This window comes from Triticum dicoccoides, chromosome 3A, assembly GCF_002162155.2.
Source record: "Triticum dicoccoides isolate Atlit2015 ecotype Zavitan chromosome 3A, WEW_v2.0, whole genome shotgun sequence".
Taxonomy (NCBI): domain Eukaryota; kingdom Viridiplantae; phylum Streptophyta; class Magnoliopsida; order Poales; family Poaceae; genus Triticum; species Triticum dicoccoides.
This window is the reverse complement of record NC_041384.1, coordinates 582,676,822-582,701,119: the sequence shown is the minus strand read 5'-3', so window position 1 is coordinate 582,701,119 and position 24,298 is coordinate 582,676,822. Positions and strand designations below refer to the sequence as shown.

The following is a 24,298-nucleotide window of genomic DNA, read 5'->3' as shown; positions in this document are numbered from 1 at the left end:
CCGCCAGCTTTTGACCAAGTCAAATGGGCCGGCCTTTTCATAGGAATGGGCCACTGTTGGGTCGTGACACGTGTCGACGTATCATAGGCGCCTTCTGTCCGGTGAGTGGATGACATCTGTCCCAACGATGAGCCGACACGTGTTTCCTCTAGCCAATGATGATTTTACACGTGGAAATCCCCATTGGTCGGGGCTGTTAACGGGTTATCGGATCCAAAACCCGACCTGATAGCTTAACGGCGTTCTTTTACGGTGGATGCCATGTGTCGGTCACCCTTGACGAAAGCACTTCTGTGACGCGCGATTTATCGTCATGGAAGTGGACATTTCCGTGATGATAATTTTGGTAATGTCATGGAACACTTCTACGACAGCACAGGTATGACTATCTTGATTCTGTCATAAATTTGTCATGGATGTACATGCATGACAAAAAACGTGACCTACTGTGACAAACACGTATCATCACGGAAGTGTATTTTTTTGTAGTGAAGCTTCATACATCATCAAACTACTTCAACACCCATACCACCACAAGCTCCTATTGCTCAACCGATGCCCTTAGTTCAAATGCAAGAAGATGATCAAGTTCCTCTTCATGATAATTTTCAAGAACAAGATCATCATCAAGAGCAAGAACAAGAAAGTGCAATCACTGATGATGAACCTCAACAAATGCAATATGAAGAAGAAGATCGTCCACCACACATTAATGATCCATATGTTGAGGATATGGATGATGGACATAAAGTTGAACCTCGTGAAACCCTAACCACCATCATGCCTCGTGTGGTCGGTCGTGTTGATGTTGATAAAATTCTCACCGGCATATCGGAAGGTAGAGCCACTCATAAAAAATTGACAAACTTTTGTGCTCACTTCTTGTTTGTGTTTAGTGTTGAGCCTCTCAAGGTACAAGATGCATTTATGCACAATGATTGGCTCATTGCTATGCAAGAAGAGTTGAACAGCTTTGAACACAACCAAGTGTGGTCATTAGTCAAGAGGCCAACTACGGAACACAATGTCATTGGAACAAAATGGATTTTCAAGAACAAGAAAGATGAGAATGGTGTAATCACCCACAACAAGGCAAGGTTAGTGGCACAAGGGTACTCACAATTTGAAGGTTTGGACTTTAGTGAGACCTTTGGCCCCGTTGTCCGTCTTGAATCTATTCGCATCTTACTTGCTTATGCTGCTTTCAATGGTTTTACATTACATCAAATGGATGTGAAGAGTGCTTTCCTTAACGGTCCTCTGCAAGAAGAAGTATATGTATCACAACCACCTAGGTTCGTTGATCCCAATCACAAATACTATGTGTATAAACTTCATAAGGCTTTGTATGGCCTCAAACAAGCACCTCGTGCTTGGTATGATCATCTTAAGAAGTTTTTACTCGATGATGGTTTTGTGAGAGGGGTGATCGATCTCACTCTTTTTACTAAGAGGGACAAGGGTGATTTGATCTTATGCCAAATCTATGTAGATGATATCATTTTTGGTTCTCCTAACATTCATTTGTGCAAGAAGTTTGCGGCTTCCATGACCAAGAACTTTGAGATGTCACTTAATGTGGATTTGAAGTTCTTTATCGGATTCCAAATTCAACAATTTCAAGAAGGAATTTTCTTGTCTCAAGCCAAGTATCTCAAGGATATTCTAGAGAAGTTTGGCATGTCTGATGCTAGTCCATGTAAGATACCAATGCCATCAAAAAATGTACTCACTGAAGACACAAACGATATCCCTTTCGACCCATCTACTTACTGCTCTATGATTGGTTCATTGCTTTATCTTTATGCATCTAGACCAGACATCATGTTCAGTGTATGCATGTGTGCTATATTTCAAGATTCCGCTAGGGAGAGTCATCATAAGGTGGTTAAGCATATTCTGAGATACCTTGTTCGCACCCCAAAGTTGGGTCTATGGTACCCCAAGGATGCTAAGTTTGATCTCATTGGGTACACGGATGCGGATTCGGTTGGACACAAAGTGGATCATAAGTCCACCTCCGGTGCATGTTAATTTCTTGGACGCTCCTTGGTAAGTTGGTCCTCGAAGAAACAAAATTGTGTTGCCCTCTCCACTGCCGAAGTCGAATACATTGCAACCGCCAGTTGTGCAACTCAATTACTATGGCTGAGGCAAACTTTGAAGGATTACGATATCGCCTATAGACATGTGCCTCTTCCATGTGATAATGAAAGTGCAATCAATATTGCTGAGAATCCCATAGATCATACCCGCACCAAGCACATTGATATTAGGTATCATTTATTGAGAGATCATGTGGAAAAGGGTGACATTGATATTGCTCATGTTGGTACAGATATGCAACTTGCACATTTTCACCAAGCCATTGGATGAAGCAAGGTTTTGTCAACTTAGGCGTGAACTTGGTATCTTGGAGCTTGAAAACATTATGTGAAATCTAGTACCCATCCATGCATTCACTTCATGTCTTGTTTAGATGTAGGCATATGTTTAGGGGGAGACACTCAACTCATGAGTACTCTCACCCTATATAATGCATAAATAGAACAAATACTCTCAAAGTTACCATGTTCTTCAAACTATGGTACTTTAAATGATGGAGTGGTGTTATTGAGCCCAAGGACACTATCTTCGCGGCATCACAACACTTATACTCACACATGGTGGCCTATTGGCCACCGACTCTCCTCAAAAGAGAGGATGTCCAATCATGTTTGGGGTTCTTAACATGTGTGTCCAGTTGCTCACCATGTGGTATCTTACATGTCTGATTGCCCATAGTATTTTCGCATGTACCCATTCTTGTATTTTGGTTCATCTAGATTTTTCTTGTGTTGTCTGCCAAAACTTTTGCCACCGGTCGTCCGGCGGTTCTCGGATGTCCGATGACTCACATCTTCCGGCCGTCCGGTTGCTGTGTAGAAATCGTGCACAACCCACATCACTCCCTAGGTCTCGGACGTCCGAGGTTCTTCGACCGTCCGTCGCCTGGCACGTCCACCAGTGCCCGGACGTACGACCTTGGTCGGTCGTCCGACGTAGTTTGCGGCTCACATAAATACTTCGGGGTCGGGCTAAGCGGTTGCCCATCCTATTTCTCCCCTCTCCTCGACTGAGTCCGCCGCCGCGCTGCCAGGAGGGCGATTTCTCCCTCACCGTCGCCGAGGGAGCCGCTTCGCCGCGCCCCCAACCTCCTCTTCCTTGCCTCGTCCTGATCGGGTACCTCCTCCTACCTGTTTCCTCGGCTCTCTCTCTCTCATCTCCGTCACTCGTTCGTGCACACGGTAGTGATCCCTTTTCTCTCTTGGATAATCTCTCAGGTGAGTTTTGTCCCACGATGGTGAAATTCAAGCACACCGCTCGCAAGGATGTCGGGGGTACCTCTGCCCACGGTAATTTACGTCCTTTCGGTTTCAATTTTCATCATCTCCATCTCCGTTCGTGCCAAGGGCTCACTATGATTGGTCCATGTTCCTCTCCCCTTGGTTTCAGCCTCTCGTCGTGGTGGTTCTGATGACTCTCAGGAGGAGTTGCGTCCATGCAAGCGTGTTGGGAAACGTCCTGTGATCGAGGAGTCATCCTTTGCCGAGGGCTTTGACTATGAAGAAGAGATGGAAGAAGAGGAGCGTGGTGTGCAAGTGACGTTTTCGTCCCGCCCCGCGGTTCTCGAAGGGCCACTCACATGCCTCCTCCTCCCGATCAGCCGCATGCCGATGGTCGTCACATACCCCTTGAGGCGCCTCAACTTCATGGGCGTATCCTCAAGGATTTCACCAAAGTGCCCATGCCTGCATATCTTAAGTTCCAGCGTGATGTTGATTAATTCGAGGTGGTTCAAGACTCTCTGGATCAACGTTTTCGCACAAATGTTCAGGAAGATATCTACATCTTCGTTGTCCTCCCAAAGGGTCTCTCTCTGCACCACTTCATTGACTTGGCACATATTCGGAAACATCATGTGAAGTACCCAGGTGCCATTGAGCTCATTGAGTCATCCGGTCTTGCTGCTCTGTTTGCATTTCAGCATGATTCTAACCAGGCTTCTATCCATCAGTTTTATGCCACTTGCTTCTTTGCTCCTAACAAGACCGTCACTTGGTTGACATCTGACACTGAGCTCACCGCCACTTATGCTCAATTTGTCGCTGCTCTTGGGTTTCCATACAGTGGATTCAAAGATACATAAAGATGACCCAAATCACAAACCCAAAGCAGTTGAGGCTTGTGGTTATCTTCTTAAGGAGCTTGATGAACTTACTGAGGAAGAAAAGATGAAGGATCTGAATCAAGTTTCTACTTGGAGATCTCCTTACTACATCATCTACCAATTTATCATCTGTACCATCTATCCCAACATGGGTGACAAGCGATCTTGCAATAGTTATTGCATCGATCTTATGTCTCGCCTCCATGACTCTCCCAAAGGCAAGATCAACGTTCCTCATTTCCTATGGCATGAAATCCGTCTTGCTAGCTTTCAGTATAAGCGTGCCTTTCCCGTGGTCCTTTCATTCAGGCTCTTATTGAGAGTGTGGCTCCCTTATCTCTTGTCCGCACCCATGTGCATGAGAAGTGGATTATTCTTCCTCACATGGCCAACTATTTTGCTCCAAAGGGTACCTCCAAGTCTGCTCCTGCTCGCAGGTCTGCTGTTAGGTCTCATCCTACTACTGCCGGCTCGGCGTCCTTTGGGCGTTTTGCTGGTTTTATCGGCAAGGCTCACTCTGCCATGATGAAGGCGTTCTCCTTCAACTACACACACAACCATGATGTTGTCACTCGCTTGATCACTTCCAAGAATGCCTTGAAGTCTCGTCTCCGTGACTCTCGGGCTATTGATGTGGGTGACGATGAGCGTCTTCCGGTGGCTCCTCCTTCTGACTTTGGTTTTCCTTCGGGGCCTGAGTGGGATGATTTCCTCGACAATGCTGGTGGTAGTGGAGCTCCTAATGATGATGATGACATGTGACTGTCTATGGGTTCTCTCTGTCCCTTTTGGGTAGTTGTTGCCAAGGGGGAGAACTAGTACTAGCTATCTATGTTCTTATGTTGAACCATTATGCTTTAAGTGGGTATATGACTTTATATCTATGTCTTATGTTGTAATGTTGAACCACTATGTCCTAAGAATGATGAGATATTATGATATTATGGTGTTGTGCTTATACGATGATGGTTTTAATTGAGTTTTCGTGATATTTTGCTCATATATTCTTAATGGTTGTCTCTGTGAGGGGGAGCTCTCCATATAATGTTTGCAATAGTTATGTTTGAGAGGGGGAGCTCTTAAATAAGTTTGTCTTAAAGCATAGAACAACCTTATTTCTTTTGTACTATGTGTATATTGTCATGCCCTTAATATTATTTTGATGTTGATGACAATATACTCATAGGGGACTAACAAACTTTGTCAAGTATATCTCAGGTTTTAGTCCCCTCGGAATCAATTGTGTGTGTGGATTATGATTTTAGAAATATTTAACTTCATCAAGAACGAAGAAACAAGACTATATTTATGATTATTCTTGAGTATAGGGATCCCGCACTATTAAGAGGGGAGCATGGGGTCTTGTGAGAGTCTTGCTCAAAATCTTCTTCAAACTCATTATCTGATCTTCATCTCTGTCAGACGACCGGTACTCACTGGATGCCCGGCTCCTCCTATACAGAGCCAAAACATCAGACGGCCGATATTCACCGGACGTCCGGCAATCTTTCATCAGAGCCAAAACATCGGATGTCCGGGACCCTCCGGTCATCCGGTACATTCTATACAGTGGCAAAACATCGGACGTCCGGTCCCTGTCGGACATCCGGTGTCTGCCGAGCCCTCGGTTGTCCGATATTCTTCGGTCGTCCGGTACTTTCTCCATCGAGCCTAAACATCGGACGCCCGGGATCCTCTGGTACCTTCTATACTGTGCCAAAACATCGGACGTCCGGTGTCTTCCGAGCCCTCGGTCGTCCGTTGTGCATCGGACGTCTGACGCTGCAGTGTTGTTTTGGGTTCCAACGGCCACTTATTGAGGCATACTATAAATATCTCTCTCCTATCCCATGTGAGTGTTGACCATTCACTTCAAACATCCTCAATAACACATTTCACTCTCTCTCACTCACTCACTCTCCAACACCAAATCTTAGATTCCTAAGGGATTTGAGAGCATTTGAGAGAAGTTGTCCACCCAAGTGATAGATCCACTCCTTCCCCTTCCTTGCACCAAATGAATTTGTGATTTGAGCAAGTCTTGAGCTTTTCCCCATCGTTCTTGTTACTTTTGGAGGTTGGAGACTCCTAGGCGGTAGGAGTCTTTCGGAGAGGAATCGACCATTGTGATTACCCCGGAAAGTTTGTGAGGGTTTGGAGACCACCCCAAGGTCTACCACTAGTGGTTGAGAAACGCCTTCGTGGTGTTGTCTCAAAGGGAGAATAGGGTGAGCCTTCGTGGCGTTGGTGTGCCTTCGTGGTAACATCCACCTCTCTAATGGTGACATAGCTTCCCTCCAAAGAAGTGAACATCGGCATACATCCTCGTCTCTCGGAGTTGCGGTTATTCCTAACCCTAACTCTCTACTTGTGCTTACTTGTCTCTTAGTCTTTACTTATATCATATTGTGCTTATCCGGTCACTTACTTGCGTTACTTGTTTTCCTTGCTTAGCACTTAGCATCATACTTGCAATTGTTAGGCTAAACTTCATATTCCGCATTATTGCCTAAAAATGCTAAGTAACAATTAAAATTTGTAATTGTACCTATTCAACCCCCCCCCCTAGATCCATCTCGATCCTTTCACCACTAAGGGGTGCTGAGGAGGAGTTGGTACGAGGGCGAAGCGTGCTACGAAGGGTATCACAAGGAGTTGGAACCGGCCACCGAGGATGCTACGAGGACGGCGACGATTTGCAACTGGAGGAGCGCCCGATACTGCTGCCGGCACGACAACAAGATAGAACCAGTACGGCGGCGGCGAGCTGCAACTAGAGGCACCCGATGTTACAATAGTCATACCGCTGGAACTTAGCACGCCCGATGCTGCAACCGACGTAGCAGGACAAGCAACCGTGATGGGGCGTAGAGGATCGATGGGCGGTGATCAGTGGTGCAACTGTTGGCAGTTTGACGAGGTGGGTGTCGCCGGCCGTGAGCATGGTGGGCGGCCATTTGCCAGCGGAACGGCAGTGCCGGTGCTGCTTGTGTTGACTTTTTGTTGTTGCGGGGACCATTGATCCAATGGACGTTATGCACTGAATCGTGTGGCTGTGGTGCGACCGGCCGAATCTGGCACCGGTGTCCGACACGTAGCATCGGCCTTGAAGAAATCGTTTTTCTTTTTTTGAACGGCCTGGAAGAAATCAGTTGCATGGTAGTACGACTATATTTTTCAGGGAAGACTTTATCCCTGTTGGTGACAATCCAGGCACATCCGCACATGCGTGCGTTGATTAATCGTGGCACCGTATGCGCTGCGAGGGGAGACCCCCGAACCGTGCGTCGCGGACACGGGCAGAGAGAGCCACACGCGAGTTATGCCGTGCACATCGCGCGCGTGCTGCGCGGCGTCTCCGTTCGATGAAGGCCGGCGCATCCACGGCACGTCGCCGGCACATAAATAGTGTGCGCCCTCCCCCGCTCCCTCTGTTTCTGCGGCAAATGGCTCAACAAAGAACACCACCAAGTTTTAGCTACCATGCTCTAGCAGCTGGCAAACACGACAGCGCATGTTTCAGACGCTGTTTTGTAGGCCAGTCGGGAGTTGCATCGGCAGCCATGAGTAGACAATTTCATAGAGCAAGCTACTGAATAATACTCCTCCCTCCTTCCTAAATTAGTTGACTTAGATTTTTTAGATACAGATGTAAAACATATTCCGGACGAAGGTAATATATTACTTCCTCTGTCCCATAATGTAAGACGTTTTTTGTCACTAGTGTAGTGTCAAAAAACATCTTACATTATGGGACAGAGGGAGTACTAAACAACAGCTTGATGGAGAGTATAAGTCAAGTTTACAGAGCAAGCTGAAAAGAAGAAGAAGAAGTACGAACCCAGCACACAAACAAAATGCTGCTGCGAGAAAAAAAGATGCTGCTATCGATTGACAATTTGAGGGGAAATGTTCAGCAAGAGAGAGTACGCCAGAAGAAAAGCAGTAACTGATCTTACATTGTTCAAATAAATGCCACGGAGATGACAAAAAAAAAGGGTTCTCTAGTTCGAAACAAACAAACAAAAAATAGATAACCGGCTTATCTCCACCAACTTTATTGGGGAAAAGGGGGCTTAGTTGCATGGAGAGCACATCTGGTAGCAGCCGCATATGCCATCAAGGACCTGTCGACGGCGAGCACGCAGGTATACAATCGATGAGGCTTTCTCTGAATTCTTCCTCAAAACAATCAGGGTGAGGGATACCAAGAATCTCCATCGATACCGCTCAAGGTTCGGCAAGGAATTCATTTGAATTCCTCCGACATTTGGCAAGCATGTGGCATGTTGCTCCACGGGGAAGTATCAAACACGATACCGTCGCCGAAAACAGGCTTGCAGTCCGTGTTCATGTCGTTGCCCAGGAGCATGGCTATGGCGTTGTTGAAGACGGACGAGTCAGTTGTGTTCCCGGAGAAGAGTGCGTCTGGCCTGAAGTTTTCAGGATGAGACGAAGTGTCCCCAGCCCCAGGCTCATATGCAGGCTCCATTGCCTGCTCACCAGATCCCAGCGAAGGGCTTTGTGCTGCAAATACAGGATATATTCATATAAGTAACTCGAGCAATTTTCACTCTTAACAAAGGATGAGGAATTTAAAAATATACCCACCAGGAGAAATTTTGGAGAGCTGAAAAACATCAGGCGGCGCAGCGCTAACAGGAGCCGTGGATCCAGTGAGTGAATTGCCACTGAAAGGAGCATATTCATTCAGAGGTTCTTCCCAATAGTCCTGACAGATATCAAACTCTGGGCTAACCACCGTAGTATCACACGGCGTACTGACAGAGGAACTTGAACTTCTCACGGAAAGCTGCTGATTCTTCCCAGATTTTAGTCCCTGAGCTTCATGAAGCAGCTCTTCCAAGAGACCGCTGTTCCTTGGCGACACACACTCCGACTTCACTGACGGAGTTGCTGTCGGAGACTGAAGGTAGGGATCAACCAACTCCGTAGGCTGCATCGCAGGAGCCACGGTATACTTGAGCCAGCTATTCGGATCAGATTCGGTATCTTGGAGTGAAGGGAGCTCCATCTTCAAAGGACCATTGATGGTCCTAGAAGTAGAGAAGGTGCCATTTAAAAAGGCATGGCTGCCAGTAAGTGCACCCCCAAATGGTGCAATCATCTTGCTGCTAGAGTTGGCTTCATGGAGATAGTCAAAACCCAGAGCCTTCTTGAGATTCTCAGAGTCATTTGAGAACTGATCGACCGAGGAGAGCGCGCCATTGATGGTGTCGCTCAATCCAGGGAGTAAAGGGTCAGACTGTTTTAGCATCCCTGCTTGGTTTACTTGATCCATGAAGCCGCAGTTTTTGGATGCAAAGCTCTGACCAAGCAAACTGCTTATTGAAACAGCTGAAAGCTGTGGTGCATAAGATAAAGCCTCTGAATTAGCAATGAAATTGTCACAGGTAAAATCTGGCAGATAAAGACCATTTCCATTCAGAAGGTCACTGGAAAGATTCTCGCCGCAGTTGAAATCGCTGGAGCCCTGCTGATCTTCATTTGAAGATTGGTTGCATACGCTAGCAGGATATATTGGCAAGCCAGCTCGCTGACATCTCTTTATTCGAGTGTTCCAGTAATTCTTTATTTCATTGTCAGTACGCCCTGGCAACTGAGAAGAGGTACTCAAAGTCAGTAATAATAACAAGTTAACAAGTGGGGAAAAAATACAAGAATCATGTACACAGGATAAAGTAATATACTGTACATGATAACCTATTTTTCAATGGGGTCGGTGTGAAAAACATGGATCAATTGTAGGGCTTATGTCCAAATTGTAGCAAGTACATGCTAAAAGATAGAAAAACTGACTGAATACTGCGAGTCATAATATTCCATACAAGATTAGTAGCTCTAGATTGTTAACAAAAACAACACTACTTGGTCACACTGAAAGAGCCCCTAACTAATAATAGTCAATTTGTCAACATAGATGCCAGACTAGCAGGCAAGCCCCTTGAACGCAGTCAAGGTCCAAAATGGACTACCTATTTAAGGCTACATATGCAGCCGTCAATTCCCAACCTTTTTATGTGTTAGGCCAATTTGCTTTCAGTAACAACAATAGTAGAGCTGAACACAGTATGTACCAACTTAAAGCCCAAGTTTGATTATTTCCTAAATTGCACTAGATAATCATTTAAGTTAGTCTTTCATCGAGAGCAACAACAGTAAGTAACAGGAAAGGCCACAAATATTAACACAGTTCCAATACATAAATTAAACAGAACAATTCACTACATAAAAACTATAGGGTATTCAGAACAATCATCAATCGATAAAAATCGGTAGCTTTCAACCCCATGTGACCATGACGCAAGAAGAAATCATGCAAGGCTCAAGAACAGCACACAAAGAGCATGACTTGCTACTGGTAAACATCTACTACTAGTAGTACATGAAGTAAAGCAGTGAATCAGCGTGGCATCGCACTTACATGAGCGGCCATCCGAGCCCACTTGTTGCCCATCTTGGAGTGGAGCTGGATGATGAGCCTCTCCTCCTCGGGGGTGAAGGCCCCCTTCTTGAGGTTGGGCCTGAGGTGGTTCGCCCACCGGAGGCGGCAGCTCTTGCCGCACCGGAACAGCCCGGTGTTCTTCTGCACCGCGTTCCAGTTCCCCTCGCCGTGCTTCTTCACGTAGTCCACCAGGATGGCGTCCTCCGCCGACGTCCAGGGGCCCTTCTTCAGAGGCGGCCCGCCGCCCCTGTGGGGCGACCCTCCGCTGCTGCCGTCGTCGCCCACCGGCGAGTCCATCTGGTCCTCCTGATGCATCATCTCGCAGTCGCTCTCGCTCTTCACCCGGTACATCTCTCCGTCGTGCCCTGAATTACGCCAAGAACAAACAAAAAGAAAGAAAATTGTTAGATTACGAATTGAGCACTACTACTAGCACAGTACTTTTTTTGAGAAAATTTATCGAGTTCTACTGCTTGAATCACACGGGACTGTTCGAATTATGCAATCAGACAACACGAGAAGCCGATCAAGAGAGCAAACTTTTTTAGAGAATCATGAAAGCAAGCATGTATTTATTGTGCCGCAACTGAAAAACCTGGAGACACCACCAGATTGGAATCACTTCCTTCCCAAATTCAGCAGAGCAGAGGCATTCAATACTGCTTAGTTAAGAATTAAATTGAACAAGTAGTAGTAACATGTTTGAGCTCAAGAACTCGGGGCAGGCAGCGGTAGCACGGCAGTTTTAGCCAAGGATTTAGGTGAAAAAGAGGAAAGGGCCGGGCTTGTCCTCGCAATTGACAGATCAAACCACTAGACAAGCAGACAAAAAGGCGTAAACACCACTCCTCGTGCCCCCAGAATGGAAAATTCCCACGGGGCCGAACCCGGCCGAAGAAAGAAAAAGGCAAAACACACAATTCCACCACTGGAGCGCCCCGGATCACCGTCCCCGCGCCCAAAAGGACCCGGAATTCTGCAGGAAGAGGAGCTACCTGGCCGAATCTCGCCGCCGGCGGGTCGATCAGCTCGGGGCCGGGGGCTGAACAGCGACGGAGCTGAGCTGCAGCTCCTCCTCCCGGCTCGGCGGCGGGTCTCGGTGGAGCGGCGGGGGAGTGGAGACAGGGGAGGATCTCTCTCTGTCCCTCTCTCGCGCGCGCCTCAGCGAGATGCCGGCACCACTTGGGCACCCAGTATGCGGAGAATTTTCAGCGAGGGAGGGAGAGTTTTGAGGGAGGAGAGAGAGGGGAGGGCGAGGGAGTGGGGAGAGATTTGTGGGGGGATTATAAAGCTGAAAGGTACAGGGAGCAACGCTATTGGGCACGCCCGCATGGGCGCCTATTTTCTCTCTCTAGAGCTAGAGGGAGCCCCCTATATTTTCGGCTCTTTTCGCTTCAATTGCATCACTGTAATCTTTTATCTCTTCACCTTCATTTATTATGTAAGGAAGTATATCTGATATTAATACTGAGTATCTAAAAACCAGGTGAGATAAACCATTGAATGAAGTAGTAGAAAAATGTTGGGCACTAATAGTACACAAATATACTATTCTTCTCCCTCGGATCCATATTAATTGCCGCATAATTAATATGGGTCAGACGGAGTAGTACAATTTATTTATTTTAATTCTTCTACAAGACTTAGTTGTGCATAGAGCATAAAAGGTGGAAATTGTGATAAAAAAAGTGGTGACTCATACATAGCATAATTTTTGGAATTAGCATACTCAAGCATAGCGAATATATCTCACAAAAGAGGGACAAAGTTTTGGCTCCCGGATAAACAGTAAAACAGTAGAAAAATATCTTAAAAATCTTAATTTGTGCGTCCTTTTTTACATGTAAAGTTAGATGAATAAATGACTTATGTTGTGATGTGAGAAACAAAACAAAATTTGGTGCTCCAAAAAGCAAATTTTCAAGTGATAAGTTTGTTTTTAGCACATGTCGCATGTTTTCTCCATGAAAATTACATACATCCAAAAGGACGCGAACAAATGCATGTTGATTTTCCTCGTGAACATTAGCAAAATTATTCAGGATCATGTGCTCCTGGTGGGCGTTTTGAATATCCGCTCACAAAGTTCCTAGTGTAATCTGTCAAAAAAAGACTTTTCAAACAATCATCATGCACTAACACACATGTTTCTTAGTCCTTTTTTTGCGAAAAATATGTTTCTTAGTCAAATTATTATCCAGGAGGAGACGACTACCACTTGCACGCGATGTCAGTAGTTGCCTTACCTACGCAGTCTTTGTTTTCTATTCTACGATAACAAGACCATTTGTTACAGGGTGCTATGCGGTTCGTCCGTTTGGATAAAAGAGTTACTACTCTAAGAGACGCGGCCGGTGTTAAAAGACTAGGTACATGATGTAACTAGACACAAAAACTACGCCCAACTTGGGTTAAAACTTATAAAAGCTAAAGATGCATTTCCATCTTGGGCATCTCCGTGCATCTCTCGCTTACTGTTTCTGTCTCGGATCCGATTCCGCCACCGCTTTCGTCTTATTTGCCATCTTTAGTTCTTCACCCTCCCCCCTTCCATCTCTCTTCCTCTCATCAGTAATCTAATCCTCCACCTTCCCTCTCCCTCCCTCTCTAAACCTCTAGGTATATTCCGGCAGCTTGTCCCTATTCTCCCGCGCGATCATGGTACAGGGCGCAGGAAATATTTAAAGTGGACAAGTCACCATCGCGGATTTATTGTTAATTATTAAACCAGCGTACTGCCGTGATCCGAGTATGATTGATTAACTAGTATGCTTTGTGAACAAGAATATGCAGTTCTCAGTGGACGACAAGTCAAGAATCAAGCTGTGCATGCATGCGGTGCAATTAACTAGCTAATCTTTCACCCAGCTCCGACTCGGTCACCACTGCCTCGTCTCCCCCCCTCGGTTCTGTATAGAAAAGCTTAATAATAAAAAAAAGGGAGAAGACGACACTGGCGCCCACCGTATATTTGCCCACCAGCTAGCTAGGCATAATTTCGGGCACGACACTAGGAGAGGAGCTGATCAATAGGGCTGCAATTCTATTCATATGAAATAAAACTCTTTTACTTGAAGAAAAGGGGGTGGAGCTGATCGATATGAGTGTAACCCTATTCATTCATATGGAATAAAACTCTTTTACCCTAGGGGAAAAAGAGGAGCTGATCGAATGGGCATTTAACCTGGATTGATTGCAGGGTTTGCGCGTTGAGTGGGATGAGATGTTCCCGTCGAATACGAGGCGCCTACGATGTCTTTGTAAAAGCTCATGATGGTATGCTGGTTTTGTCTCTCGGATGTGCTCACAGCGGTAGGATGTGTATGCGTTGTGCGTTCATAGGGGACGGTCTATGCGCGTATATATAGTGCTTGCGTATGTATTGTGTACAAAGAAAAAAAGTTTAGGCCACGTGGACTTGCATGCATCCATCTGCTTTCGAGTTGCTTCTCGATCGGAGGAACGAACACACCGTGCGTGCCCCCGGTTCCGTCCCGTGGGTCGTCTAACACGCGGCGATGCGTTTGGTGGGGTTTGCTAATTCAGACGGCCCGCGCACGCATGCGTACCTGCTAGTACGCGTGGCGGTCGATCGGGCCGGTCAGGTGCTCGGACGGGAAATACCACATGCATGCGGAGCGCCCGGTGGATCGGCTTAACCTTATGACAAATTACATGTACTGGTGGTACACGTTAAAGCCGTATGGATCGTGAAAGTTCATGCGTGCGTGTCACTGCACGCACGGACGCACCCCATGCTTAGTTTATCTGACAATTTTGCATGTACTGATGGTACACGCTAAAGCCGTATGGATCGTGCAAGTTCATGCGTGTCCCTACGCCGCACACGGAAACATCCGGTGGAGTGTCGAAAACGCTCTTATATTACGTGACGGATGAGGTATATATCTTGAAAGGCAAACTGTGTGCGTATTCATCTTCATCTCCTGCAGAAGAAGCGGACATGGGCGGGCGTGCCTGATAAGGTCGCATGGGTCGTCGGTACGTGCCCCTGGCTTAATGTGTGTAGGAAGGACACCGGATGTTTCCGCGGCCCTTCCTTCGAATACGCACTGAGGAGACGGACGTATATGCATTTGAACGAACGTACGAGGGGGATAACGTTGACAACTTGACCGTGACCTGGAAAATGGCGAGGACGAATTGGGTCTGTCTAAGCAGACCGTCACCGTCGATCGCACGTATAGCTGCCTGGCGATTGCCGTATCCTCCCTTCCCACCGGAAGCCTAGAATAAGAGTCCACGATCAATTGAGATCTTCAAAACTAAAATTAGGTCACCCAAAATTTATTGGGTTAATAATTTTTTTAAAATTCTCTCATTTAATTCTTTTACAGTTTGCCTAATTCACATCTAGATGTTTTTTAAGGATGTCACATCTAACCTTCCACAAATATATAATGCAGCAACAAGAAACAAAAAAATTAGGACAAAAAAAATAGATCACAAACAGAGTGAAAATCAACTACGTCACATCTAGATGAGTCCTAAACAGACCCATTCTTTTATACCGTATATTGTGCTTCTATTTTTAAGGCTTCATAATTAATTGGAGACTTTTTTATTATAATTAATTAATTAATTAATTAATTGAGGTCTTTAATTTAGAATCAGGTTATCTGATTTTGACAGGGTCAAGAACTTCTCAAGGAGCTCTCTTGTTCAATTCTTTTAATTCCCTATGCCTCCTAATGTTGAAGCTATTTCGTTCAATTGAGGTACTCAATTTTGAATTTGGTTTACGATTTTGACCAGGTAACTGATTTTTTAATCAATCAGCGACAACCGGCCCATAAAATATATATCAATCCCGTGCACCCTTTCATCACCTAGAAAAAACAAATGGATATATGTGGGCTACATGCCCACAATAATATTAAATTTATTTTTTATGCGAAAGAGGCCATCAGAGTAGCTTGCTATTGGGCCTCTCGCGTGTCGACTAGGCGTTGCACTATCGCCTAGGCTGGCACACCCTCAAAAAAATGATAACACATGCAGCCACGAACACAAATCTCTTTCCATATAAATATATATTGATTGGCGGATAACACAGAACCACACTAAGAAAGACCCATCAAATCACCACAAAATATAAATAAAAGTAAACACACTCTATTATCTCCTCCACCAGCGAAATTAAATATTCCATTAGTGTCAAAATATAAGGGATATTAGTTTTTTTTAAGTCGAATTTCTTTAGCCTTGAACAAGTTTAGAGCATAAAATATCGGCATCCAGAATATTAGAAAAAAAATATGAAAATTCATTTTATGATGATCTAATCATGTGGATTTGAGAATTTGGATTTTGATACATTGCTCTGTAAATTTGATTAAACTTAAAAGGCTTGACAAAAATCAACGGCGCGACAAAGTGCGTCCAACCCTTCTAGCGACGGTGATAGTGCGTGCTCAACCCGTAGCACGGGAGATCATGGAACGGCTAATTGGGCTAGCGCGCGAATACCCTACGGCCGGCGGCCGTTCGGTAGAAATTCGTGGCAAAACGGTGGCTGTATTGTCATCTTTGTACCGAACGGTAACTTGGGCAGCTCTCGAAAAGGGCAAGGGAGGACGGCGGCGTAGATGGACACTGCTCGGCCCTGTGCTCACTTCGAGGGACGGCATTAATGGCGCTGCCTGCTGCCTGCCGCCCGTAGATGGCTGCTGCAGATTGGTGTGCGCCTCTGCGGCGGTGAGGAGAGCACAGGACAGCGTTTGTGGTTCCGGGCCTTCCGGCGGCTTTGCTTGCCATCGGTTCGGCTCGGGCTGCGCATGCCGCGGCTTCAGCCTAGAGCGTGGCCACTGCCATCGCTGCCGGCTGCTTTATCTCGTACGTGCAATCTGCTCCACTGTAGTACGTACGTGCCGCTGTGGTATAGTGCATGCACTCAAGGGTAGTACGTAAAAACGAATCAACACGCTGTGCCTGTACGTGGTGTGTGCAGCAGCCAGCAGAATTACTCCTACCGTCCTGTAGTACGTACTCCATCCGGTCCTTTTTACTCTGCACATTGAATTTGCCGAAAGTCAAACTTTGCTAAGTTTGACCAAATTTATATTAGAAATTATTAGCATCTATAATATGTAATAAATATAATATAAAAATATATTTCAAGATAAATCTAATAATATTGGTGTTGTTATGTGAATGTCTATAATTTTTTGTATAAACTTGATCAAAGTTGGATAAGATTGACTTCGGTCAAATCTAATATGCAGAGTAAAAAGGACCGGAGGGAGTACTCTACTTGGCACGAGGAAAAAGCACGGTGCGGCCTCGAACCGTGCACACATGCATCCACTGTGCTTGCTCTGGAGGTAATTAAGCGCCGAGGCATACGTAGCAGTACATGTTCGGGATAGGCGTTCTTCAATCTTGTCATCTCCTTGTGTTCCACAAACCGCTCCCTATCGTCGTCTGTCATAGCCTGTCAAACCCAGCGTCTTCTTTGGCCACAGATCACCGTGGCCGGCCTAACTCGACGAACGGCGACCAGCAACGAGCCAGCATCGATGACTCACTCGGGACGAGGGAGGCGCGCGACCCCAAACGGATATTTGGATTGGCCGGATTTTGTTTTTTTGGGTGCCGATGGATTCGTCCGTGTCCGGCTTTGTCAGATAGGTTGTACGTACGCCCATTATGCGGCTGCATCCGAAATCGTGTCCGAGATGGACGTGAATAAAAAATATAAAAACTAGAATGAAATAACTAAAAAAGTAAATAAACGCATTTAAAAAAATATAAAACATATATAGAGTCGGCCACAAAACGGCCCAGTTTTCACGGCCACACTTTCATAATTAACATATAAAAACAAAATAAAAAAAGCCTCCCGCGTGCTCGTGCCGCGCCCGTCGGTACCGTGGCCGTCGCCGTCTTCACTGACCGCCGGTGTCGTCGTCGTCGCTGACGAGGTCAACGTAGGCCGGCGGCGTCCACAGGTGGGCCGGCGGTGCGTGGTAGACGGGGGCGGGCTGGACGGCCGGAGGTGCCTGCACCACCTCCCCCCGTGGCGATGCCTCCTGCTCCGGTGACCGCGGCGGAGTGGGGCACCAGTTCACGCCCACGCCGGCGACCATCTCCGGAGTAGTGCAGGACCAGCCCCACCCCTGGCCCAGCAGCTGCTGGAATGCGGCCGACGGGTCCTTCTCCATCGCCTCCTCCGTGACGGCCGCCATCTGCAGCTCCGGGAAGGCGACGTCCCCGGCGGCAGAGAGGGACATGGTCTCCTCCAGGCCGTCCCACTGGCGCTCGTCGTGCGTGTTCATGGAGTCGTCCATGGCACGCTGCAGGAGACGGGCCTCCTCCTCCGCTGTCATGCGAGGAGGGGAGGTGGCGACGGAGACGGGGAAGGCGACGGTGTGGGCGTGACGCCGCGCACCCGCCTACGCCCGCGCTCCTGGGAAGCTCTTGTCGTGGCCGCCGCGGCCCCGTCCAGGTGCCGGCGAAGAACGACGCGCGCCTGGTGTCGTGCTCGTCATGAAACTAGGTGTCCCAGAGCCCAGAGTCGGGGGCGTACCTGGGGTCGTAGGAGAGGTCTTCGGGAAGGAGGCGGCGACGGCGCTCGATCTCTGTGTGGCGCGCACCGCCGCTCGTCGGGATCGGGACCCGGTCGGCGGAGAGATGCCAGTTATTGGGGAGATGGACGTCGCTCCAGGGGAGCGGCGTCCTCGTCTCCCAATAACGGCGGCACACCGACGCGCGGATATAATGCCGGTCGCGCTCGCCGGCGGACGTGGGTCCGATGGAGAAGGCGGGCGGCGCGGGGCCCAACATGGTGGCGATGGCGACGCGGGCTCGCGGCGGCGTCCCGACGAGGAACCAGCCTCGCGGTCGTGCTTGCCTTTGCGGCCCATGGCTGCGGGCGGCCGTCCGGCGAGGTGTTGGATAAGGTTTGGGACTGGGGTTGTTGGGTTTCGAGGAGGCCGCGGGATGGCGTGGGGTAGTGTGGACGACGACTCGTCCACGCTTCCCACTTAAAGAAGGACGGCGACCGTTCGACGTGCGGATGACTGGTGGGGCCACCCGCTCGTGTGCATTGATGTGGACGGGTGGGAGGTAGGTGGCCGCCTGCCACGCGGCCCCGATGCGGACGAGGCGCGCGTCCGTTTGGTGTCCGTCACGAATCAAATCCGGCGCAAGTTTGCGCTCGAAATGGATCGGTCCAGACATAAAACGGACAAGATGGTTCTGGGCCGTCGCGCGCTGGACCGTCTCCTTTATTCGTTTTACCTTAAACGGACAGGACCGAATAGGATAGAATCGCGAGGTGGAGTTGTCCTAATGTACATGGATCGAGCAGCCCTGCCTCTGTACCTTGGTGATCTGGTCGTGCTCAGCAGGGTCGGCCGGGGGCAATCCTCTTTTTCGCGAAAAGAAAAGTTTGTTCAGCAGGGTCAACTTTTGCCAGGGTCTTCACCATCGTCCAGAACTCGAGGCCTGGGATGGATAGATGTTTGGGCCAATCAAAGGAGCACCATACTCCTTCCTTTTTTGTTTTCTGGAAAAAAAAAAGAGGAGCATCCGACTCAGGAGCAGGGGCATGTGTCGACCGATGGAGGTGGGCAAAACTCGGGGAAATTTGACCTAGCCAGCACCCGGCAGGAGGGGGAGAGCGATGCGTGCCCACGGGAGAGGGGGCGGGCCCACGCGGGCGCCGGGGCTAGCTAGCTAGGCGCGACGATGCCGATCCCTTCCCTTCCCCGGCGAGGCGAGGCGACCCCGCTGCTGCTGCATGTGTGGCGCCTACCACGAAACCCGGGCCCACGCCGTGGGGCCATGCAACGCAAGCGGAGCAAGCAATCGAGCGAGCATGCAACCCCCGTGGGTGGTGCGCCCGGCCCCACCGCCCCCCTCCCGCACACGGTGGTCCCTCCCTCCCTCCCACCCTGCGCCTCGACGCGACGAGCGACGACCGAGGAGGGCTTCGATTCTTTTTTCATTTTTTTAGGCCATAGTACCATCATCCTCGCCAAGAAACGATAATTTCCGTGCGCCCTTGGCTGGCCTCGTTCGATTTGGCAAACGGCGCCCCTGCCTTTCGCGGCGCTCCTAAATGCCCCGGTCGCCACGGGGAACGCTCCAGCTAAGGGCATCTTCAGTCGTTGGCCCCTCAGGGGCGTCTAAAAGCGCCGTCTGGGGTGAGTCGGTTTCCATCCATCGGCCCCAGGGCCGTTCCCAGGTGCGTATTAAAAAAAGCACTGTTCGGCGAAGTTATAATAAAAATTAGTTAAATTTCGGTCAAACATGACAAATTTCGGTGAAATTCGTGCATTTTCATTACATTAACCTAATCTAAAAAAAGGGTTGAAGTCGTCGCCGCTGTCACCGCCATCGTCGTCGTCGTCCTTCTCCTCCTTCACGCGGGCACCCCTGCTGGACCCCTGCCCGGCGTCATCATGGCGGACTGGCGGCGGCGCGTCGTCGTCGTCGTCGCTGTCGCATAAGACGACGACCCCGTCTTCAACGCGGCCGCGTCAGCGCTCCTCGAAGCGGCGCAGGGCGGCGCGCTGGCGCTCCTTCTCCTTCTCCCGGCGCGCCTTCTCCATTGCAATGGAGTCCTGGCGCGCCCATTCTAGGGTCGCGTCGTCGTCGTCGAACTCCGCCTCCACCGGCGCCAGCCCCGACTCCATCTTCAGCTTGACGAAGCGCGGAGGAGCCGACGAGGAGGGGGCGCGCCGGCCGCCCTCGTTGATGACGATGTCGACGCTGCGAGTGCGCCGACCGATTGGCGTCTCCGCCGCGGGTTCGGCCTTGACGCCAAGAAGCGCCGGAGAACCGGAGGAGTGGGAAGATGAGTGAGAGGAGGAAGACGAGGAGGAGGCGAACCTCCTTGGCACCCATGCGCGTCGGTGTTGCGACGGGCGGCCCCCGTCGCAGGATAGGTCAACGGCGGGTTGTTGCCGCCGTCGAGGTGCGTCAGCACACCCTCCAGCGTGCGGCCCGGGACGCCCCACCACAGGTGGCGCCCCACGATGTTCTTCACGCCGCCGACCACCGGCGCGTCGTTGTGGAGGCCAGGCGCTGCTGCTGGCGGCGCTGGAAGTACGCCTGCCCAAGCCGCGTGATTGCCGGCGGCATACTGGGGGAGGGAGCGCTCGTCGTCGGTCAGGGAGGCGTGCGCGACCTCGACCTCCTCGGCGAAGTACGTGGGCTTCGCCACGACGTCGGGTAACAGGGGAACGGGCACTCCCCCTTCGCCGAGCCGCCACCCCGTCGGCCCGGCGCGCATGTCCGGCGGCGCCGAGATGTTCGCCTGGAACAGGAGCCAACGCCGGCCGAAGCCGTTCGCCGCCGCCTCGTCTCCGGGGAAGCGCTCTGCCATGGCGACGGGCCCGGCGGTGGTAGAGAGGGAGAGAGAGGGGCTGCCGGTGGCGCTCGGGAGAGGAAGACGGAGACGGAGAGAGGGGGCTGGGCGGCAGCGAGGGACGAGTGGTGTGGGCACCGGCGAGAACCGCCGGCTTTTATAGCCGCTCCGCGCTGTGTGTACGCGTGCGAGGGAGGGGAGGCGTCGGCGCACCGTACCGAGACGCGCCGCCCGTGAGGAATCAATGGCAAGGCTGACCGGCGGTAGCCTTGCCATTAATTCCCCGCGGGAACCGAGGCAGTTGGGGGGAAGACGAGCCGCCGTGTCCCTGACGCGGCTGACCCGCGGCTTTTTCGTGCCAAAACAGGTCGCCCCGGCGCCCCCGAGCGCCCCCCCCCCAGCGCGCCGGGTTCGGCCTGGGTCCGCCGACGCTGTTTTCGGCCCAGGCCAGCGAAAACCGGGCTCCTGAGGGCGCGACTGGGCCGTTTTTCCGGTGCCGGCGCAAAAAAAACGCCTGGGGAGGCCTTCCTGGGGGCGCGGCTGGAGATGCCCTAAGCTAAGCTCTGCAGCGCGCCCAGCGAGACTCGACTCTCGTGTGTACCGTGTCATTTCTAATACAAATAGTTTGGCAGGTGATGTTGCTCGCCCTTATCTTCTACTCCCTCCGTTCAGAAATACTTGTCCTAAAAATGATTGTATCTAGGCTTGTTTTAGTTCTAGATAGCAAATAGGTCTGTGCTTTGCCACGGGAGAAAAATAAATCAGTTTATGCAAATTATGCAAGGATGAGATACAAACTTTTAAAATATCACTTCATAAAATACATCAAAATCATGTCATAATGAGATAAGAGACTTTTAAAAAGTCATTTCGAAAACTGAAAATGTGATGGTCTCATGACGACTTTATTTCTTAAGGCGTCACAACAAAATGTTTTTTGCCCGAGCAAACTGTATTGATAGATCCTGCCTAAGGTAGAATGATGAATGATGTGTCTCGACTTTAGCTAGCGTCGTGGTGTTTTTCATGACCTGTAAAACTATAGTACCACAATAAACATAGATATGTATGGAAGTAAATTAGACATTTAGTCATTTCATATAGCTTACAAAAACTAACCCATTGAAAAATGTGTCATTTTTTGGGATCAATGTTGTAAAGAACACATAAATTCTTTTTTTACCCGATGTGCGATGAACTAAATAAAATAATAAAATAACTTCTCCGGATCTATGGTTTGTTTTGTTCGTTATTTACATATCTGTTTCAATGGATCTGTTCGATTTTTTTTTGATCCTTTTCTAAAATTTCATGGTCATTTTTTCCGGTTCCCAAAAGCGTGTTGAATACACAAGCATTTTCTAAGAATCATGAACATTATTTTATTTCATGAACATATTTTTATAAATCGAGAATTTCTTTATGACATGCAAACAATTTTCTAAAAATTGCGAACATTTTGATTTCCCGACCATTTTTTGAATTCACAGAAATTTTATGATTTCTCAAAAAAAAGCAAAACTCACAATCTTTTAAATTTTTGAAATCCCGAATTAATTTAAAGACGAGAAAAAAACGGATATGAGAAGAAAAAGGCAAAAAAGAAATAAAAAAATAGGAGTTTTTAAATCAAGAACATTTTATGCTTTCGAGAACATTTTTGAATTCACCAATGTTTTATTTCTTAACAAAATTTGCAACCTTTTGAACTTTTGAAAATCCCTACTAATTAATGTATAGAAGGAAAATCACAAAACAGAAATGAGAAACGAAAAGAAAATGTGGTGGAGCCTTGGATCGAACACAGGTCTCTTACCTGGAGGATTAAAGCATTAGCCACCGCACTACACCTTTGATATGGTTACATGAGGATATCAATCCAGCGCGACTTTGAGAAATACTTACGGGTGGCATGGTGGGTAATTTGTGTCAACTTCAGGGATAATTCTAATGACGTACGACCAGAAGTACTATTTGCTTTATTAGTAACTAGTACAAATGCCCGTGCGTTGCACCGGGCGAAAAAAGAGGCACAACCTGCTTCATATTTCATTGTGCACCATTTTATATATCCAATTTTATTAAACATCGATAATAAAGTAAAGCTGATTATTACTTTTTGTAGAATTAATTTTGGGCATGAAGAAGCCAACTTAGCATTCTTCATAAGATGGAAGAGCAGTTTTGCATGGATTAGTTTGTTAGTCATCTTTTTGGCTTTTCTGGAAAACATGAAAATTTCCTCATTTTTAATAGAAGTTAAGGTTTACGTAAAAATTGGAACACTTCTTTAAAAATAATAAATGTTTATGAAAATTAGAACATTTCTTAAAAAAAACACATTTTTAACATGTGTTTTTTGTTTAAAGAATGTTTTGATATTTTTGTACATTTCTAAATGAATTTTTTTAGTAAAAATGGAACTTTTGGGGGGGATTTTTATGATTTAAAAAAATGCAAACCTATTTTTTTGAAACAATAATAGTGTGAACATGTGTAAGACTGAACATTTTTAAACTAATTTCTTCAGTAAACAAATTGAATCGGCCACATGCAACGTCGGGTTCTCACGTACTTGGAACAATATTCTTGAAAAGAATGCTTGATTTACTAACAATCGCATGGCGATGGCTGAGTAGACTTGATCAAGAATTGTTGTTGTCCAAGTCGAGGAGCTAGCCCAGGATGATGTGAGAGTTGCCTGGACAGATAATCATTAATTGTATCTACTGGTCTAGTAGCACCTCGGACCGTTTCAAAGATCCCAGTTTCGGGTATGATGCAATGAAGCCGCTATGGTTACCCTGGTAAACATGTAAACATGACAAATCCAAAAATGCCTAACCACTAATACATTGGCAGCCTGCAAGTATTTCTTAGCTCAAACCCTCCATGTACAGCATGCTCTGGGCAACACCTCAGAAAGTGCTAGATTTGTGCAAGACAAATAAAATATAGAGTTAGTAATGCCATTCAACATTATTAATTAGTTTTTAGTTCTAGAGATATAGGATTATCTTAGAAAACCTTTCACTGTTGTTTCATTAACCTGACGTTCAATATTCCAGAAGCCATAAAGACGCCGTAGTAGTAGCCGTTGGCAGCATTGTAGCCATAACTTGTATTGCCATTTGACTACACCTTCGAACAACAGTATAATTAAATGCATGTTAGCCATAATTTATCCTCGAGTAGATAATAGTTCACCAGATAAAAAATGTGTAAGATGTAACCTACTGCATGAACACCTTACTTGATAGGTTATCCTTGCGTCCAGCGAACACCT

General features: G+C 47.9%; 1 protein-coding gene and 2 pseudogenes across 2 annotated transcripts; 1 reads left to right on the top strand and 2 right to left on the bottom strand.

Moving 5' to 3' along the window:
- Positions 1-8,099: 8,099 nt before the first annotated feature.
- LOC119269348 (transcription factor GAMYB) lies at positions 8,100-13,992 on the bottom strand. 2 transcript variants are annotated; one of them, XM_037551149.1, is made up of 4 exons: positions 13,861-13,992; positions 10,656-11,041; positions 8,822-9,830; positions 8,100-8,737 (listed from the first exon to the last, which is right to left on the bottom strand). In XM_037551149.1, exons 1-4 carry the CDS (start codon positions 13,946-13,948, stop codon positions 8,460-8,462), a joined length of 1,761 nt encoding a protein of 586 aa, XP_037407046.1. In that variant the 5' UTR covers positions 13,949-13,992; the 3' UTR covers positions 8,100-8,459. The 2 variants fall into 2 exon arrangements, with proteins under 2 accessions (XP_037407046.1, XP_037407047.1); XM_037551150.1 differs by lacking the exon at positions 13,861-13,992 and adding an exon at positions 11,672-11,944.
- Positions 13,993-15,511: 1,519 nt separating this feature from the next.
- On the top strand, positions 15,512-15,677 carry LOC119273779 (annotated as a pseudogene).
- An 8,365-nt stretch (positions 15,678-24,042) lies between these two features.
- Positions 24,043-24,298, bottom strand: part of LOC119272599 — a 98,201-nt pseudogene continuing 97,945 nt past the window's right edge.

What these genes read in the sequence shown, in the direction of transcription:
- LOC119269348 (XM_037551149.1), bottom strand. Translation starts at nt 13,948, where the DNA reads ATGAGCTTTTACAAAGACATCGTAGGCGCCTCGTATTCGACGGGAACA. An exon ending in GGGCTCGGATGGCCGCTCAT is followed by an intron (nt 9,831 to 10,655) that starts GTAAGTGCGATG and finishes ACCTCTTCTCAG; the next exon opens with TTGCCAGGGCGTACTGACAA. An exon ending in GCTCTCCAAAATTTCTCCTG is followed by an intron (nt 8,738 to 8,821) that starts GTGGGTATATTT and finishes CTGTATTTGCAG; the next exon opens with CACAAAGCCCTTCGCTGGGA.